Below are 19,421 nucleotides of genomic sequence, written 5' to 3' on the forward strand. Positions count from 1 at the left end.
CTTCTGTGGTACATACATGCTTAAGAATTCTTTTGAGCTAAATTACACAAGTATGAGTAATAAGTATGGTAAATAAATGTACATAAGAAAGGGAAGAATAAAGGACACTATAAACAAGCACACAATAATAATAGAACACCGTAATGTGCAATCTGTAAAACTGAAGAGTTAATCTGTATAGTACATTAATAATAATATAGTGACAACAATTGATAATTATGCACAAATGAACGTTACCTTAACCTGTGATGAATGCTCACCATCATGTTTACATATACTCTCCTGCTGAACACTTTTGTCCTGAAAGCTACTAAAAAAAAAAAAAGGAAAGAAAAAAAAAAGAAAAAAAAAAACGAAGAGAAAAAAAAGGAAAACACCAAAATGCTCACATGCACTAATTTCAAAGCCATTAGGTTGACTTAAAAGGAAGTATCAATCTAACATATAGAAAAACATTGAAGGTTACCAGGCAAAATCATTGATGCCTGTGGACAAAAATCCGGACTTTTAATCCATAGCATCCTGTGTACCAAGCAGGAAGTTGAGGCTCTGAGTGGAAGTCCGGATTCGTGAAAGGGCAAGGATTTCTACACACAAACAAGGGCTTGCAAGACAGAAGAATAAAGAAGAAATTTATGCAAGGTGAGGAGAGCTGGGCTCATGCATTAGGCTGTGTGGTGGTCAGCTTAACTGGGCTGTGAGGTAAGCAGGCAGCACATGCTTTTGGCCACTCCCTTTCACTGATCTACCATAAAATGCTTGTGCAACACAATGGAAGGAAAAGCAGATCCATCTCAGTCATCTTGTATGGATAGTTTTTTTCCATTATCATCTCCACTTTATTTTGTTTCATTTTAGGGGCTTTTTTATAGCTGGATTGCCTTTCCCATTTTCCAGATATATAGGGGCAATAAAAGGAACTACCATCTAAGTCATTCCATTAAAGATTTGTAAATGTTTAACACAACCAAACACAAGTGCTACACTCCTCATCCCATTCCACAAATATTAAAGAGGTGATATATGTATCTTTTTTTACTTTTACTTTTGCACAAACACTTAAAAGATTTACATACATCCACTATTCAGTCTGAACAAACATTCAAGGGAAGTTTGGTAATGGGATGTGCCATTTGAGTGTGGCTTCTTTTTATGACAATACAAAGTAACCAATAAAACTTTAAACCATCTAGGTAAATGGCCAATGGATCCTTTACAGTGTGACAGTGGAAAAAACAAAAAACAAAACGATGAAAAGGGGTAATAACAATCAAAAATAAGGCTGAAGAAAAATCCATCAGATCAAAGTTGGTGTGAGGGTACTTAGCTTACAAGATAGGTTTCAAGGTAGCCCCAAAAATTCTAATGGTGAAAAACACTTAGTGATTTGCAGTGAGTAGGATCTTATGGTACATTCCCTTGAGTTAGGTAAAATTAAGAGAGAAATTGTAGCACTTCCCTTGTCACCTCAAAGCTATCATATTAGCTTACCTTACTTACAACTACACTACACTAAAGTATGTTTCTAACTCAGTATAATGTAGAGGATCATAAGTGAAGATGTAAGGCCAAGTAGTGCTCGTAAAAGGTGTCTAGGGTAGTGGATCTACTGAGAACACAAATCAACCACAGCATGGTACTTACTGGATTCACCTGGAGAGGAGTTGCAGTTGCCGCTTGCGCTGCTAGGAAGGGGTCATAATATACACCGCTGCAAGGAAACCAAATATTTGAGTATCACTACGGTACCATTTTAATCAATTCCAGGCAAAAATAAAATAAAACTAAAAACCCTCAATAATTTCTGTCTGCCTTTCTCTCTTTTTTTCTATAACTACAAATGGAGTTATCATAGCAGAGGGAATTAGAGCAAGTCAAATAATCTTAATAAACCTGACCAGAAAGGGTTTATAAAGTTAAAAGATAGTAAATGCATTTATTAACTATTACTGCCTGGGATTGAAATGCCTAAGTATAAAGAATGAGATTAATAAAAGTAGCTATGATTTTAACTGCATGTGCAGGAAATGCTGTGATAGCCAGACACATAATCGTGTCTTCATACTGACCATCCTTTCTCCCTTATGTGACTTGGCAGCTCTCCTGGCAACACACAGCATGGGATGTGCTGTGGGGTCTTCATGGAACTTCTCATCTACCAACCATTCATGACGTCTTGGTTGTAATGGCTACTCACAAAAACTGGCTTTGGCCAATCCAGTTAATTAAAACATTACAGTCTAGATTAAAGTACAAAACCAATGGTCCCTGGGAAAACCATCACTTACCAGACATTACTCTCAGTGCTAAATCCGGATCATTCCTAGACCTAATTATTAACACCTCAACGTTAACCTGCAAGGCTACTACAAAGCAACCTTCAGGTTAAGTTAGTGTGGTTTATAACTAGGTCAAACTCTCAGAGATAATTTCCCCAATCCTTATCTTTAACCTTTAAGCTAAAGTAAGGAGCTGTGTAAAATTATTCTGGCAGAAGTCATCTAGTGGCACAGTGGGGCAGTCAGAGTCTGAGAGTCCATGTCTCAGTCATGAGTTTAGTTAACTATCTACCACCCGGGGTTAATCAGTGACCGATTAGTTGTCTAAGAAGCTCTTAATCCTCAAATGTTGCTTTAAATGATAGAATTAATCCCTATTAATCTTAATGCAGAATACACAGAAAGGGCACAGGAAAGTTAAACAATTAAAACACATTCAAACTTATTTCCAAAATCCCCAAGCATAAACCGTGCTAAATGCGTGTGCAGGATAAATCCAGAGCATAGCACACATTCAAGTCAACAACACAGAAAAAATCATCTACGACTATGATGGTCTGTACGCAACATACTAATAGCGGCTCTCCATAGTAAAGGAGTCCATATTGCTGAAACTATCTTGGCAGGAAAATTTCATGACAGTCAGTTACCATTAACACATGCCAAAACCTGATAAAACGAGAGAGAAGCTACTCGAAAACAAGAAAGTGGTATGGCAACTGGTAAAGTTAACAGACTGCTCACAAACTATTCTCCAGAACAAGTCCTGGCTTCAGCGCGATGTCCCCTTACTATAGCCGTAAGTAATAATACACAGCATGAGGTCCAAAAATAAACCTAGCAGAGTCAATGTCACTCCCAACAACAGGTGAGAGGTTAAATACATTCCCAAGGTGTCAGTAGCATTATGTAATGATCTAAACAAAGAGTTATGTCCAAAAGTGTGAGGTGCCAGTGTTGGGTAGCAAGGAGTAGGCTATGGATCCTCTGTAAGGATGGATTCTCTTCTCTAGTTTGGTCTCCCTCCTGAACAGTTCTTAGATCTCCTCTATAACCTTCAACTGCACACTAAACATTATAGCCTACATATATGATATATATATATCTTATGTACAAGTATTACAAATCTGAAAAACTATAGTACTATAGCATCATATAATTAAATATGAGTAATTTTAAAACTAAGTCTCTTAAAAAAAAAAAAAAGATAATAACACTATTAACAATGACAATAATAATAGTAATGATAAGTAAGTAACTAAGCAAGTAATAATAATAATAATAATAATAATAATAATAATAATAATAATAATGATGATAACAACAATAACAACCACCATCATCATCATTAGCATAATAATAAAGATAACAACACTAATAACAATAACAACAATAATAACAGTATCCTGAACACTCAGCATTTAAAACAGAAAAAAATATAAATAAGTAATCATGCCAAATGCTTTTACTTCTGTTGTAACTAACTCCAATACATGTAATAAGTCAATAATTTCCAACTGCAGCAGTAGGAGGGAGTCAGAAGTGAAGAGTCCAACTCCTTGGTCCCTGGCTTACTTGAGCAACCCAAAGGCACACCCTACTCACACTGCTACACAGCCAGCTGGCCTGTCTCTTACTGTCACAACCCTACTTCTGTTATGGCACTAGTCTGTCTCCTTTGCCACACAGCTTTTGGGATATAACAACAATTACAGAACCAGCTAGTTATACACCAGAAACACGTTAAGACATCTCCTCACATCATATACATCTCTGGACTAACTTAACACCAGCACTTCTACCTTTATGCCCCCTGTAGGTCACAAAGGTATAGTGTGAGAAGATGACCTGTATTGTTTCTAGCAACTAATACTTGAAGAGGAGGAGAGTATGAGAGACAGAGTCAGGTTGGGGCTACACAACACCCCCTCAGACAACACGCAGTCACATGCATCTTGGCTTAGTCCCACAGATCCAAAAGAAATTGACAGACTAATATGCTGGTCTTATTTTGCTTTAAACTTAAAAAGCTAATGGAATGTCAACAAACTTAAGCTCCTTTTATCTTCAAAGTCTTTACATATTCAGTCAAACAATTCCTGGCTGGTGAATGGCGGGCTCTGCAGTGCTACAACTTTGACCCTATATCTGTGGTTACCAAAAGGGCAAAAGGAAGCCAAGAGGAGCTGACAAGTCATCTGCTCTACAAGACTATTAACAGGGACTGATGCATCCACAGCAGGCAGGGCCAAAGTATGACTCTGCTACACCATGTAGAGGCCAATGCTGCTGCTGCTGCTGCTGTGTCTGCTGCTGCGTGGTGTCTTCAGGAGTGTGATGCAGCTGCTGTTCTCGTCTGGTACTGAAACTTACGGTGTGTAGCCATGCAGAGCTGTGGCGGCAGCTGTTAGTGGGGTGGGATGACGTGCAAGGGCAGTGGCCGGATACGTCCGGGCCCTGCCACGCTGGATCGCAACACCTCGGAGGGCCGCCGCTGGAGGCATGCAAAATGATCAACATTCATTACAGGCACAACTCACTTCAGACGGCAGGCACAGGACAAAGGCCTCTCCCGGTTCCAGAGGCCCGAGGCTCACCATTGATAGGCTAAGTTGGCAGACTGTTCCCTGTGCCCACACACTACACCATACCATTTTAATTCAATTCCCATGTGACCTTTATACACAAAATAATAAGTTGCTTATCCTTTTGGTTTTTCGTCACAAAAGAATAACGATAGTAAGAGTTCATACCATAGGCAGTAAGTAATATAATATCTTATTTCTCCAAATGTTTCCTATTCTTATTGGATACCACATTATGTAACTTGTTGGTGTTTAGTGAAAGCTGATGGTGTTGGTGTTGTGTAGTGGGCCTGAGAAGTGGTGGTGATAAGGTACTGACAACTGCTGGTGGTCCCGGGCATCTGGGGGAGGAGGAGGCCTGCTGCCGCTGCCCAGACTTCCTCCAGGGCCAAACACTAGCCAAGCCTTGAATCACAATCCGACATACGGTGCAGGCTGCTACGGGGGTTGAGTGCACTCTTCAATATGTAGTAGCTAAGATCCATGGGGGTTGCAACACAAAACAGTCCATAGAGTGGAGTCAGTAGGGGGACACCATCAGCGCGACAGCCACGGCGATGGTGGCCGCAGTGTGGGGCCCAACCCACGCAGAGGGAAGCAGTCCAACCCAGACAGATGAAAGCGTCATCTTTGTCATAATCTACCCTAAGCACAGGAGGACAAGTGCTCCAGATGTAAACCACTATATCAGTGGGTACTTTTCACCATAGCACTACAACTAAGCATGCTCCATGTCCCATAAAACACACATAATCTTCACGTGAATCTTTATTTGATCAGTCCCGTCTTGTTCTTAAAGGTTACTTTTTGTAGTCATTTAAAACATTTTCTGTATATCTATCACGATAAAGCAAGATTAAATAATTAGGAGAGTAAATGAGCTGATTTTTTTCACTTTGCCAGTCCATCCACTCCTGTGTAGTAGGAAGGTTGAACTGTGGCTCAAGAGGCAGCTACACTTGTGGCACATGCGAAACCAGGCACCACAAGTATCACATCTCTACTCAGGCACAGTCAACTAGCTCTACCATCACCAGGAGGAGAGCTGCTAAAGCCCAGGTAAGGATCCATGGAAAAAGGGGGGTACTCGTATTACTTACTTTTACGATGCAGCTCTTTCTTATCCAAGATACCTATGCCCTATAAAAACTGAGCAAGCAATTTAGATGACAAACCTGTATTTAAATATTAAGAGTGCTGTTAATCATAGAAGTGTTAACCAAAATAACCCATTCAAGCATGAAAACATAAGAGCTGGGTAGTGACCTGGAGGTCCACAATTAAAATTTTAGTTTTCAGAAAAAGCAATGAAAATTTAAGTTCAATCCCACAGTCAAATGTTAGGACTGTCTAATAGAACCGCTAATCTAAATTCAAAAAATGCCATATTCAAACAGTGCAAACTTCGAACTACATAAATTGTAAAACAAACTAGCGAGGTGGTTCTGACTGCTGGACTAACCACCGAGTGTCTTTGATGGCATTTGTCCTGTGCTAATGAGAAAATAGATCAAGTGAAACAGACCATTTCAAGCAAAGCCAATCTAACAGAAGTAACGAAGTTGGAGCTCAAACTAATGACTACTATACATTAATTTGACAAAGTTCATGTCCATAACGAGCTTTAGCAATCTGTCTGCAGGAACCACAGGGAGTGGGGTGATCCGGGGCCCCCCTCCATGGAGTGTAGTAGGGTAAGAATGTAATCAACATTAAATAAAAGGGTAAAAACTCTCATCACTGATGCATAGTAATATTATGGCAGAGAGAATGATGATGATTAATTCAAGTCAAGTGCTAAACCCCATGCAAAGGAAAGTGCATTCAACCACAATAGCCAAGTACCTTCTACCGCTCGCCTTTAACATGGCACCACCAACACCAACTAAAATAAGGAAGAAAGGTAACCAAAAAGCACTTTAATATTCTTGATGTCAACACCGTAACCGCCTAAATTTTCATGTGCAATAATCTATTAGTGGCAGATTGTTACCTATGTGATGTGCAACATTCTTCTCTCATTTTGGAGATTACAGCAGTAATGCTTGTGTTAAAGGCGATAAAGAGAAGAAATCTTGTTCATTACCATACTCAAGGCTGCTACTGTTAAGCTCTGAAGTGACAAAAAGCAACATCTTTATTGATTATTAAACTGCATTTCAACTGACAGAATAATAATAAATCAATATCAATTAAAAAGTAATAAAATTCTCTTCAATAATATTGACAATCTATAGCTCAATAACATCAAAAGTACTCATAACAACATCTAAAACAACATGGACATTACAGTAAATCTTTTCATTAATGGATATATCACACTCAACCAAGCCAAAGAGATTGATCAGTCCAATGCCTTGGTGGGTTTGCTTGTTGTCTTATTGGGTGAAACACTGCAGGCATTCCGAGTCCAGGGGGGTTCTGAGCAACAAGGAGAGCTGAAGTCCACAACAGTAACGCGCTCCATCCATAGCACTCGGGTCATGCTAGATGCAATCAAAACCTAAGAGCCAAAAAAGTCCCGTCCAAAGCCAACCAGTCAATCATTCAACTAGCTAGAGTACCGATATTTACCAGCTCAGGCTCGAGAGAGACCAGTAACTTGGTGGAAGTAACCTGCGTTTGCCGTTTGTCTAGTGACGTGTGACGTCTCGCTTTGATGGAGGGTATCAAACTAACCCGCTGGGGAGAGTGAAGTGAGGTGGTCAAGAAAGTGCGGCTGCTGGCTAGTGATAACAAATAAGTCAATCCAATGGCAAGACAATTCATCACTCCTCTACTAAATATTATTGCTCGTCAGCTCAAGGTATATTACAATGCAGTGAGTTCCACTAAGACAACAAGCACAAAAACCCACTAGAGTAAACCCAATGAGAGATACAGGCGCCACTTAGACTAGGGGCATCTAAAAGAGAAGAAGGGTACAGGAAGGTGAGAGGGTGATGTGAGAGAGAAAGACACGGAAGGCAGACCAGATGAAAGATGGAAGGCGCATGGACAGGTCAAGCAGTGTTCAGTGCAGGCCAGGCACTGTGCAACACTTCACTCTTCCTGGTCTAAACTTCAACAAGCACACACTCAACAATACTAGCTAGTAGCAAAAGACTTGTATGTGCAAATATTCATCACTGGCTGTCAGTAATTGTTCATTAAAAAACAGTGCCTGGGCCCACTGAGGTCTAAGCAGAGGCCTCATGCTACCCACATTTGAAAGGACTATTACAAATAATACAGAAATCTTAATACACATTACACAAAGCACCTGCACTTCTAACTACCCACTGTTCATTTTTATGAAAATGCACAGAAAAAACAATGTGACATTCATAATTATATAAGATGTGCAAGTGCTTCCAATTGTCTATCAAAAGTTAAAATGACAGTATGAAAAGTACATAAAAACAATAAAGTATTTAAATACTTTAAGGCTGATGCACACACAAAAAACATAAAAGCAAAGCAAAAGCACAGGATATATGTAAACATAATAACTAGTTAAGAGTGGCCAATCAAGCACATTTAGTGACATCTTGAGGAACTGTAACTATTTGCAGTTTTGTTTTCTTTTAACTTTCAAATAAATGACCTAAAAAAGAAAAATGTACAAATAAGAGGAAAAAAATCTATAAATATAAATCTTTATATTATGATGCTTTACTATTTCAACCTATGACTATTCTAAAGCTTTAAAATTGTATACTTGACTGCAATATCTTTTTTTTCTTTTATTTGACAGGCCATGACAATTAATAGTAAGTTGGAACAATCAAGGTAGAGAGGTGAGAGGAATATGAAATCTGCAGGTATGCCAAAGCAAGCTGCTGTACCAAACTTCATATTTCTATGGAATACAAAGCTTAGGTATATAATCTGAAATAATATAAAAGTGCTTCATAAACTTATAAAATTAGTAATAAATATGGAAACTTTATTTTCCTTTTTTCCCAATAATTATACTACATGCCTACAAAATGGTAGTATTGTCAGTTGTATCTTATAAAGACTACCATTTACAACTTGGATGATGTGTAGCACAGCACTTTTAGCATAATATAGGATACACTAAACCAAACACCCATGACCAACACCAAGAGAATGAGCTAAATCCATTAATTTTCGCTCACCCACGGCAGTTGGCACCATTCCATTTCTAGCGAGTATAACTAAAAGGTATAAAGAAAAAAGAAAACTAAATAAATACCAAATCACACATGGTGATTGACAAATATCAATCAGTCACAGAAATTAAACACATGGCATGTCCAATGGTATAGAATCTAAGAACACTGTACAAGTAAAATCTCTTTGTTTACAACCCTGAGGTTTAGTACTAATGAAACATGGCCTGATCAACAACACTGTCATTCACAACTGAATGAAGCCACAATGTCTTGCAAAATGAGAAAATGAGCAAATATTAAATATGTTACACAAACTAGCAGTGACATGTAAGCTAGGCTTTATACACAGTATCATCTACACAAACTCATTTATATATATATACTGACTACCTAACAATGAACCTTCTCACAAGTAAAATGCAGCTCATCATGGCTCTATTCAGCATTGTTGTTGATAATGAGTCAACTGAAACAAGAAATAAGAATGGACCATAACAAGCTGGTTGACTACACAGGTACAGGCCCTTGAGCGCTCCAAGTGAGGGGGTAACATGGAGACACTGACTGCATCACATTCCAGAGTCTCACAATTGGAAGCTAAAACAAAGAGACTAACTGTAATGGTATTTCACATCATTCATAAGGTGATAAGCTGACTTTATTTTGGGTGTCTTGTCTACCTGCTCTCAGCATATATATTTTTTTACAGTGATGCAACAAATTGAAGCAATTTGCAATTATATCTACATGGAGGCAGTTAAAAAAAACATGTAAATTTGTCTAAACTGGATCCTATTTAGACAACAATATCAATTCCATTATCATACTGCAGTGTTAGAACATGCTGTAATTATTAACTATAAGCAACATTACTGGAACCCTAAGTGCAATGAGGTCCATAAAAGTGTGAGATGGAGAAATGTAGAACTAAAGGAATGTGGATTCGGAAGGAACTGAGGGAGGTATGGAGGTGGGAAAGGATGAAGATGGTTATCAGAGTAATTCTTTTCTTCTGCTATCATATCTTTTGTTGTGTTTTGTTTTTGTATATTTTATCTTTCTTTTTTGAAGATGGGGACGGATGATGGGTCAGAGAAGTGTAGGCATACCACAATTTGACTGTCTTTATAATGGACATGCAGACACCACATTCATTAGATTCCCCTGAGCAATGTGTGCGTACAAGATGGACATATGCACATCTTTACACAGTTAGGAAAGTTAACACCAGCAACGATATGCATATCTGTTAAACTATAATGCTCTGACAAGGTGAAATATTGCTCCCTGTGCACAGTATCTGCTGTACAATTTCACCAATAATTGTTTGCTACAACCCCATTTGGTAACAACAGCATGCCACTTCTATTTTAAGCATTTCATTCCAGTAAGCCACAGGATAACAGGCATGTAGGAGCATCTATATTTATCTAGTGTTTTTCTAAACCACCTTATTAAACAAAAAAATCACCAATTATGCATTCAAGAAGAAAATTTATGATTGAGGCTTCACATAATCTACTCAAGTGTAATTATACTGGTGTCAGGGATGTGAGTGAAATTGCAGACATCAAAGTGATATCATATACACATATATGTCCAAAAGTTACTCCGTGATCATCTGTCTGTGTCTTTGGCAGTTGCATCCTGCGCTTAACAATGATGGCTGTCAGCATGGTATGGGCATATCTGGGTGCTTTCTACTAACGAAATATTTTGTACTGTAAAATATTTACAACCCTCAAACTCTAAATAACTAAAATATCCATAAACTTATAGTCTTACTGACACTACAGGAGGTTGTGGTAACATTGAAGTATGTTTGGTTGCAAAGAAATGGGAGGCTTTTTTGTGTTGAATGGGACAGTCTCTGGTACTGAGGATTCCCGCAGTGAGGACATGGGGGAGGAAGGAGGTAGGAGAGACACAGAAGAAAAAGGTCGATGGCAGCACAGATGAGCCAAGAGCACATAAGCAATCTGCACTTACCATTGGGAACAGCTGCAGTTGGCTTCTTGGTCTGAACACGGGCAGTGGCATTGTTCACCTGGTCATACACAATGGAAAAAGTTAACATTGAGAATTAAAACTCCACTGTGCTACGTCTCTTTATGTTTGGTACTAGCCTCTTTTTCTGATTTAGGATATGAACAAACAGTGTTAAGAAAATATCTTTTCACAAACTAGTTAATTTAGTTAAGTGATGCAGAATGGAACCAAAAGAAAAACAAATTGAATGAAAAAAGAATGATAGTAGCATCAAGTCAGATGGAAGACAATTATTTTCCTTCATTAGTGTTACCTCTATCTTGCGACCTTCTACGACTGTGCCATTTAGTGAGTCTCTGGCACGGTCTGCGTCAGATGCAGAAGCAAATGTCACGAAACCAAAGCCCTGAAAAGTTTTTAAAATTAGGAATGAGTACATACTTCAGGTATAACAGAATAACTTAGTACTGGACTTAGTTCATGCTGCTGCCAAATTTAACTAGGAATCAATGAAATTATTTTATACTGAGAGTCAACACTTGCATAATCCAAAACTTAAAAAAGGGAGTGAGAAAAGAAATAAAACCAAGGGACAATATTAATCTCTTGACAAAGATGCTTTTGGTCCTGAAAGGATTTGGTTTAGAATTATTATTCAAAATCATTGCAACACATTCAAGAGCTATGCTAACTAAATGTAAAAACCAAGCTAATAAATTCCCTAACTCCAAGGGTGACTTACCTTTGATCCTCGCTCATTAAAGATGATTTCCACATCAAGGATTGTGCCAAATTTCTGAGAAAAATACAGAGGATTAATCAATCACATGTCACAAAGGAGAGCACCTTAAAAATAGATCTTAAACCCACAGAATTTCATATCATATCATATATCAGCTTAAGCAACAATCAAATTATTTGAGCAAAACTAATGCAAATAATACACAACATACAATGCAGAAACTAGAACCAAACACTTACGCCGAACATATTTCTGAGGTCTGGGTCTCTAAATCTGAATGGAATATTTGAGACGTGGAGTCGCTTTGGCTGTTCCTTTGTGGGTGCTGGAGTGCCAGGTTGACCATTAGCTGCTGCTTCACCATTTTCTGCTTCATTCTGTTGAAAGGTTTAGATATTAGCAAATGATTACATGAAAACTAAGTCAGGTATAAACAAGATCTGAAAGACCAGGAAACCAACAGCAAAGATGCAAGGAATAACATAACATGTTCCTCATCAATAGAACATCACTGTTTAGAAATCAACAATGCATATTCAAAAACTCTTCCCATAATGAACAAGTAACAGAAACTACCATCAGTCATTTTGATATATATATACATATACATATACATATACATATATATATATATATATATATATATATATATATATATATATATATATATATATATATATATATATATATGTATATATATATATATATATATATATATATATATATATATGTATATATATATATATGTGTATATATATATATATATATATATATATATATATATATATATATATATGTATGTATGTATGTATATATATGTGTATAAATAAAATAATAATAATACTATTATTATTATTAATAATAATAATAATACTTAAAACAAAGAAATATTAAAAAATTGTGAAAAAATAAAAAAAGATGATCTCCCACCACCAGTAGTTACTAATAACCTTTGTCTACTTTTCTAATAAAAATGTCTCCCTTCCAATCCACACACACACCATTACCAACACCTGTGTATACTAATCAATCATACTGACAGCCTTTCTTCTGTTACACAATAACAGAATTAAGGTGAACTAAGGTAAGCAAAGGTAAGGAAATTACAGGAGAATGTGAGGGAGGGCAAGTTTCAAGAGAAGAGGATAAAGGGAAGGAATACAGTGGAGGGGGACTGGGATCTCTACTACCTGCTCCTGCTAATAACAAATATTATTTTTTACTGGTGGTGTGGGCTGTGACAGAGATTTGTGTCCTCTTACTTGTTGAAATTCTATAATAGCTGATTGTACTTTGACATTTTGGCCATCATACTACAACCTAAGCCTTGTAGTATAAGCTTATATTACAATGTATCTAACTAGCAAGAAAACTTCTCAAGTAACATTCAGAAATACAGTAATCAAATTAACACACTTGTTACTACCCTTCAGTGATATGAATGAGTGTGTTCTGCCATATAATTAGATTATCTGGTAACTGTTCCTTATAACAGTTTGAAGAACACTAGGAATTTGATGAAACTGATGAAACTACAATACATCATTGGTTAAATGACCACCCTTCTGAACAATGGAAAAATCAAAGCATGTGATCTTTACCAGCTTCTCACCCTTACTCTGGTTATCACCATGATACAAACTATTAGAATATCTTGTTTTGATAAATCCCACAAGACATGCAGTGTTTAAACAGAAGTATTATTCCTAGGAAATCAGATACAGTGGCGATACTGCCCATAGCTTAAAAGGAGCGAGAAATGCTATGTTAAGCTAAATAAGACCACATGCGTTCTCTTGGGGCTACGTATGCTAAATCTTACATATCAAGGTTATACGAGACGGTAACTGGGCAGTCAAGCCATAGTTGGGAAGCAGATACGATGAGCAATCCATCCATGCAAGATCTATTAGCATAGACACCGCGATTTTTTAAAAATAATTACCAAATGAATGAACAACCAGTGTCTACAAAGCTATAAGGGAAACCCTCTTCAAAATGAATCAAAGCGATTCGGGTCAAGCCATTTGCCTCAGAGTTATCACGAAAAAAGAAATAGAAGAATGTGGCTGAGGAGTAATCTCATCTTTCCTCTCCTTTCATGGAGTGTCATATTGGAAATGTCAAGAAGGACAAATATCCCCGTGAGCAAACCACTTCCAGGCTTCTCTTTTCACTCGCATTAATTCTTCCAAGCAATATATCATGCGTTCAAATAATACCAAAAGCTGTCTGATAAAAAACTTTCAAGATGGGGATAAATATGAAGAGGGGGGGAAAGTGGCATCAATTGGCGCCGTTCTTTGAGAGTTTGTTAACCAGTGCGAGGCAGAAAGAGGCCGCACACGCCAGCACCTCCAGCCAGCTTCTGGTCGCCATGACAACAGGATGATTTGGTCCAGCATTTTCCTTAGGCCATCTCCTCGATCTGATTTCCTGCATGTTCAATAAGAGGAAATGATGAACGAGGGATAAACGAAATAGCATCCAATAAAAGTGATGCAAATAAAAGACGAGAGACACCAAGGTTCGCATTCGAACACGGCGTGAAGAACAAGCAAACGGGGAAAGCGGGGAAGCGAAGGAACACTCCTACTACTACCACTATTTTAGTAAATGGAACCCAATCCTCTCCTTGTAGCCACGCCTACGATCCCGTCCATTACTTAATCGAGAACTTGTACATCCATGCACTTACTCACGGGATGGCAGCAGAATGTGTATGTGTGTGTGGGGGGGGGGGGGGAGAGGGAGAGAGGGGGAGAGAGGGGGAGAGAGGGGGGGAGAGAGAGGGGGGGAGAGAGAGAGAGAGAGAGAGAGAGAGAGAGAGAGAGAGAGAGAGAGAGAGAGAGAGAGAGAGAGAGAGAGAGAGAGAGAGAGAGAGAGAGAGAGAGAGAGCCGAGCGGCGGAGGCTGTGAGTGGCACGACTTTCCCCTCCAGCCCACCTCCTGGCGAGGGGAGCGGAGAGGGGAGTTCCGAGGAAAAGGAAACCGATAAATCCAACAGAACTCGTCTCTTGGAAGACCACGAAGCCCCTGGTCGCGGACACGGGGATATTTGACGGTCTCGCCCACATCTCAAGAAGTCAGAAGATAAAATGCCCGCTGACGTCGTGCTTTTCTGCCATCTTCTCTGATTTTGTTATATCTGGCTTCCAGAGTCCAAACCGTCAACACCGCTATGTGTAAATAGTAGACCAAACATTTTTTTTTTCTTCTAAATATAAAGCCGGAGGCAATTTTAAACGTTCGGCTAGAAAAAGCGAGAAAGAAAAATTATTGAAAAAAAACAGTCACAAGCAGACATCCTCTCAGCGCACTATGCGCCCCAATTGCAATCGCTGACGCACGTGCTGCTCATGGAACGCATCGGGAAAGCAACTTGCAATAAACTGCGGTAAGAACAGAGGTAAGAACAAGGGTTTCCCTGCACTAGTTAATTATATGCTGATTGAATAGAATTAAGGAAAACAATTTGAAAGAATGAATTTATTAGTAAATGATCTAGTCTGCCTATTTACATACCACTATCTATTCATCTGAACGGAAGCGCGGGGTTTTGCATGTGCAGTATTTCACCCGCGGGCACGCACATGCACACGCGTTATCAAAAATATGCAAGTTTTGTGAAGGTTAAAAACTGAGCGAAGGTTAGGCAAGTATTTTTAAAGAGAAAAACACCTTTAAGATGTGAGGGAGTAATCCGGGCGAGCGTCCTGTTATGGTCGATACTTTGTATCAAACGAAGGAAAATCAATCTTCACCCTTCACTCTGGCATATGCACTCTTCGTAGAGAGGTAGTGTGAGCGGGATCACTCATGCGCACACTGGCGCAAGCGGAGCCCGACCCCCCCCCCCCTCCCTCCTCGAAAGCGCTGCGAATGCGCTTGGCTTGCGGGAAGACCTCCACGTCGGGCTCGCCAGGGCATGATCAGTTGTCAATGTGACAAATGTGTAAGCTGAGGTGCGGTAGCCCCTACACCATTCTGGGGTAGCCAAGCGACGCAGGTGTGGCTGATCGATATCAGGACACCAGGCGCACTATTCCCCACACACTCACTCTCACACTGCCCTACACCACTACACAACACTACCATCGCCTACTCTCCCTTACACCGCAAACGATGATTTCTACGGAGACAAAATAATAAGAATCATAAGACCCCCCAAGTCTTGACACTGCGCTACAGGGACAATCGATATATTCTTCTAACAATAGCCCCTTGAAGGTACTACTCTACTATTACAAATGAAGCATAATATTCCGCATCGATCGAGCCGACGGCCCCTAATGAAAATAAACCTGACATTACAGGCCACATGACATAAATATATCCATTCCTCGAAGTAGTGTTTCTGCAAACGCCCCAAGTGCAATTTCCAATGCATGTTCGATCAACAAATCCTGCACGCTACCCAGTACCCGTGCGCCGCCACTAATATTGTGTGCCGCGAATGCCGTGATCGGTGCTTTAACCAATCCCGCCCCGTTCCAAGAAAGGCGGTCCCAGCAGGGTGTGGCAGCACTCCGAGCTTCGCCCTCTTCCCCGGCCCTTCGCCCCTCCCCGTCGGCGTACAAGTGTAGTCTGACTGGAGGAGAGAACGGTCTTGATGTTTGGTGTTAATGTGGTGCACGCTACCCGTCGCCGGCAATTAGAAACCCCCTTACTAGCGTCACGCGCGGACCCTCCTCTCCCCTCGCTGCACTTCCGCGGGCCATTGTCTTGCAGCATCTCCGAGTCCTTCCGTGGCTTTACATTCTCCCGAATCTCGTCGGAAACTCAAGGGGTTATTGTCAAAGGCCGATAAAGTGAGAAAAGGGAAATATGAAGAAAGAAGACGACAGTAAAGGCAAAGAAAGAGAGAGAACGTAGGATAAAGGAAAGAAGCGCGGCAGTCGAGACTGATCTCGGCATCGACCCTCTCTCCCCACCCCCTTTGGCGCCACATCGTTGCTCTTATTGCCTTCCCAACTCGGCGAGGCCTGAAGTCATTCCGCTGGGACTACAGTCTGGGTGGGTGTGAAATATAAGCTATTGTTCTAAATTCTCCGAAAGACGTTTAACGACGCTTTACGTTTTTCTTCATCTGGAGCGTGTGGCGTTCAAAATAAAACGGCCCTTACAACTAGGTATTGATAAAAATGTTTGCACATTCTGTAAATAATGACCAAAAATAGTTTTTCAAAGAGACAACCATTTCTTTCCTTTTAAGTTCTTTCCAGACAACTTGAATGGTCCCTCTCTGGCGCCAGCGTGGGCGTGCCTCTGGCAGCCGAGCGGCGCCAAATCAATACAAGATCTCCGGACGCCAAACAGCAGCAGCAGTGCCGACTGCGCAGGGGACGCCAACGTACATCCCCGATGCGGCAAGCAGAGATCGCCCACGTCTTCCAGACTCCTCTTGCCGTCTCGTTAATGTAGCTGTCACGGCAGTCAAGACTCACGCCAAGAGACACAACAACCGGATTATTTCATACCCACGAGGGCCGGTTACTTCATTACTTCTTAAGTCTTTTGGCTGACAAAGTTACATCACAATGTGATGTCGTGGAATGATATCGCCACTTCATTGATAACTGCCTCTCGCTTACAATGTGTCTACCAATATACACGAGAAAATGCAGTAACCGCTTTCGGCTTTTGTGTTTGATAGCGATTATCAAAATCGCAAAAAACTTCCCTAACGACATCAGGCTTGGCGCGTCTGGTAAATTGTAAAAAGCAGACCAATACAAATAAGGCCTATACCTATTTAGAGGACCTCAAAGTCTGCCTCCTGCACTTCAATGTACAGGGTTAAGGAAAATATAAATAGAGTCAAATGCTGGCACTTAACAACAAAGTATCTAATACAAATATAAAGGAAGAAGAACCTTGACTGAGAATATGATCCCCAGCGAACAAATGTGTCCGAACTGCATGCAGGCCTCATCCGTCACACAAGTCAAATCGTCAAATCAAATCTGAACAAATGAACATCTAAAATCTATTTCGATCACACTGCACAATAAGCGGAGGACAAAGCTTTGCATACCATTAGGGCGTCCTTTGCCACCCAAGCGTCTTGAGAAGGGGAGGAAGGAGGAAGAAGAGACGCAGCGAGCGACCAGTCAGCCTGGGCCCTGTCCTGCCACTTGGACTGTAGGAACTGGGAATCCCACATTCTCAACAAAGTGTGATCCGCGGAGGGGCGTCCAGGCGGGGGGAGACTCGCCGACGGGATAGTGCAGCAGCGGCGGCGGTGACGGGGACCGCGGTGATCTACACACTGCAGATACCACAAGCCCTGCCGCTGTCCCGCTAGCTCTTTCCACCTCCCGCCACCGAGGCACCCATTTCTTACCAATTACAAGTGGCGCAATGAACACCTCGGAGCTCCCCTGCTAACATTGACAACTCCGCTATTGGAGAGGAAGTTCACTGGAAGTGTGTCTGGAAAGTCGAACACTGATGCTTTTTTCCTCGCAAATGAATTATGAGACGCGTTTCCGAGCGCTAGATCGCGATTTCCCCTTCCGCTGGCAGTTGGCAAGGTCGCAAGAACCTACTTGCACAGCGCTTACAGGGCCCTACATCACGGGTCTTTCTGTCTGCTCATGAGGTCTGATGGCAAGGGACAGAATTCGCTTCCTCTGCGACCAACTATGGGATAAGGAATGCCCGAACCAGGACGCCAAGTTACCAATGAAACCGAAACCAATCACTGCACAACGAACACAAAGGTAACAAATAACCCGTTTTTAAGGCCGCTGCGACAAAAGATGCAGGCGATCTGGTCCTACAGGAGCCGGCTGGACCAACAGCAGTCGGCGCCACTGGCATGACAATTCTTACCCTTAATTCCCTTCGATGCTATCGTTAATTCTCAAGTGAAACGACCACGACGGTGCCACGCCTACAATGGCATGTTCCTCCCTATGAACTCCCTAGTCATGAAACTGCAGCTGGAATTGCCCTTGAATGTATCCTGTTTTTCCTTTTAAAGCTTTCAACATTTAATTAATGAAGCAAACATTATCAATAATGCATCGCATGTGACCCTGCGCTGAAAATGTCCTTTTAATCAAGCTCTGTACACTCACCGCAGTAACCGCTTGCTGCTCGACACCGTTGGCGACTACAGGGGGACCGACGGGGACCTGTACTGCCATTCCCCCCGCTACCGTCGCCCCACTGTCGGAGAGAAACCACGTTAGTTCTGCAATTACTATATCTATATCTCAAAATATGGATCATATAGGCCTATACATCTGCAAATGGAGGAGTTAACTGACCTGGATGAGACTGTGACAGGTACGCCCGGGACGGCAGCGGTGGGTGTGGTCTGAGGGGCCGGGGGCGCTCCGGGGGCTCCTGGCGCTGGCGCCCCCGGCGCACCAGGCGGCGAGAACGGCGGCCCTTCTTTACTCGGGTCGGCCTTTACGCCAGCACCCGCCTCGCCGTTCTGACTGTATGGGAACGGCGCTGCCATAGTTGTCTGCACCATGTGCTAGAAAAGAAAAAGATACAATTAGCAAAAATGTCTTTATACTTTGCCCTTAAATGTAAGATATAAGAGGAATAAAAATGCAATCGTATCCCATGTAACTGAAACCACCCATTGTGCTGGGACGCATCTCAAGAACTGTAATCACAGCCCATACCAACTGTGACTTGCAGATTCAGCCCCTGATTCTGGCCACGCCAATTGTCGTTGTGTCCCC

General features: G+C 40.9%; 1 protein-coding gene across 5 annotated transcripts in view; it reads right to left on the reverse strand.

The window, feature by feature from the left end:
* The window catches only part of LOC125037772 (RNA binding protein fox-1 homolog 3-like), a 610,880-nt gene that overhangs the window by 7,419 nt on the left and 584,040 nt on the right, over window positions 1-19,421 (reverse strand). For all 5 annotated transcript variants that reach the window (XM_047630978.1, XM_047630977.1, XM_047630975.1 and 2 more), the window contains exons 2-10: window positions 18,993-19,207; window positions 18,801-18,891; window positions 11,956-12,093; window positions 11,717-11,770; window positions 11,288-11,380; window positions 10,975-11,032; window positions 8,989-9,027; window positions 4,653-4,773; window positions 1,645-1,711 (exon numbers count right to left, since the gene is read on the reverse strand). In XM_047630978.1, the coding sequence (XP_047486934.1) occupies window positions 1,645-1,711; window positions 4,653-4,773; window positions 8,989-9,027; window positions 10,975-11,032; window positions 11,288-11,380; window positions 11,717-11,770; window positions 11,956-12,093; window positions 18,801-18,891; window positions 18,993-19,204 (873 nt within the window). In that variant the 5' untranslated portion in view covers window positions 19,205-19,207. The remainder of the gene's footprint in view (window positions 1-1,644; window positions 1,712-4,652; window positions 4,774-8,988; window positions 9,028-10,974; window positions 11,033-11,287; window positions 11,381-11,716; window positions 11,771-11,955; window positions 12,094-18,800; window positions 18,892-18,992; window positions 19,208-19,421) is intronic.

The sequence above is a fragment of the Penaeus chinensis genome, chromosome 24 (genome assembly GCF_019202785.1).
Source record: "Penaeus chinensis breed Huanghai No. 1 chromosome 24, ASM1920278v2, whole genome shotgun sequence".
Classification (NCBI taxonomy): Eukaryota; Metazoa; Arthropoda; class Malacostraca; order Decapoda; family Penaeidae; genus Penaeus; species Penaeus chinensis.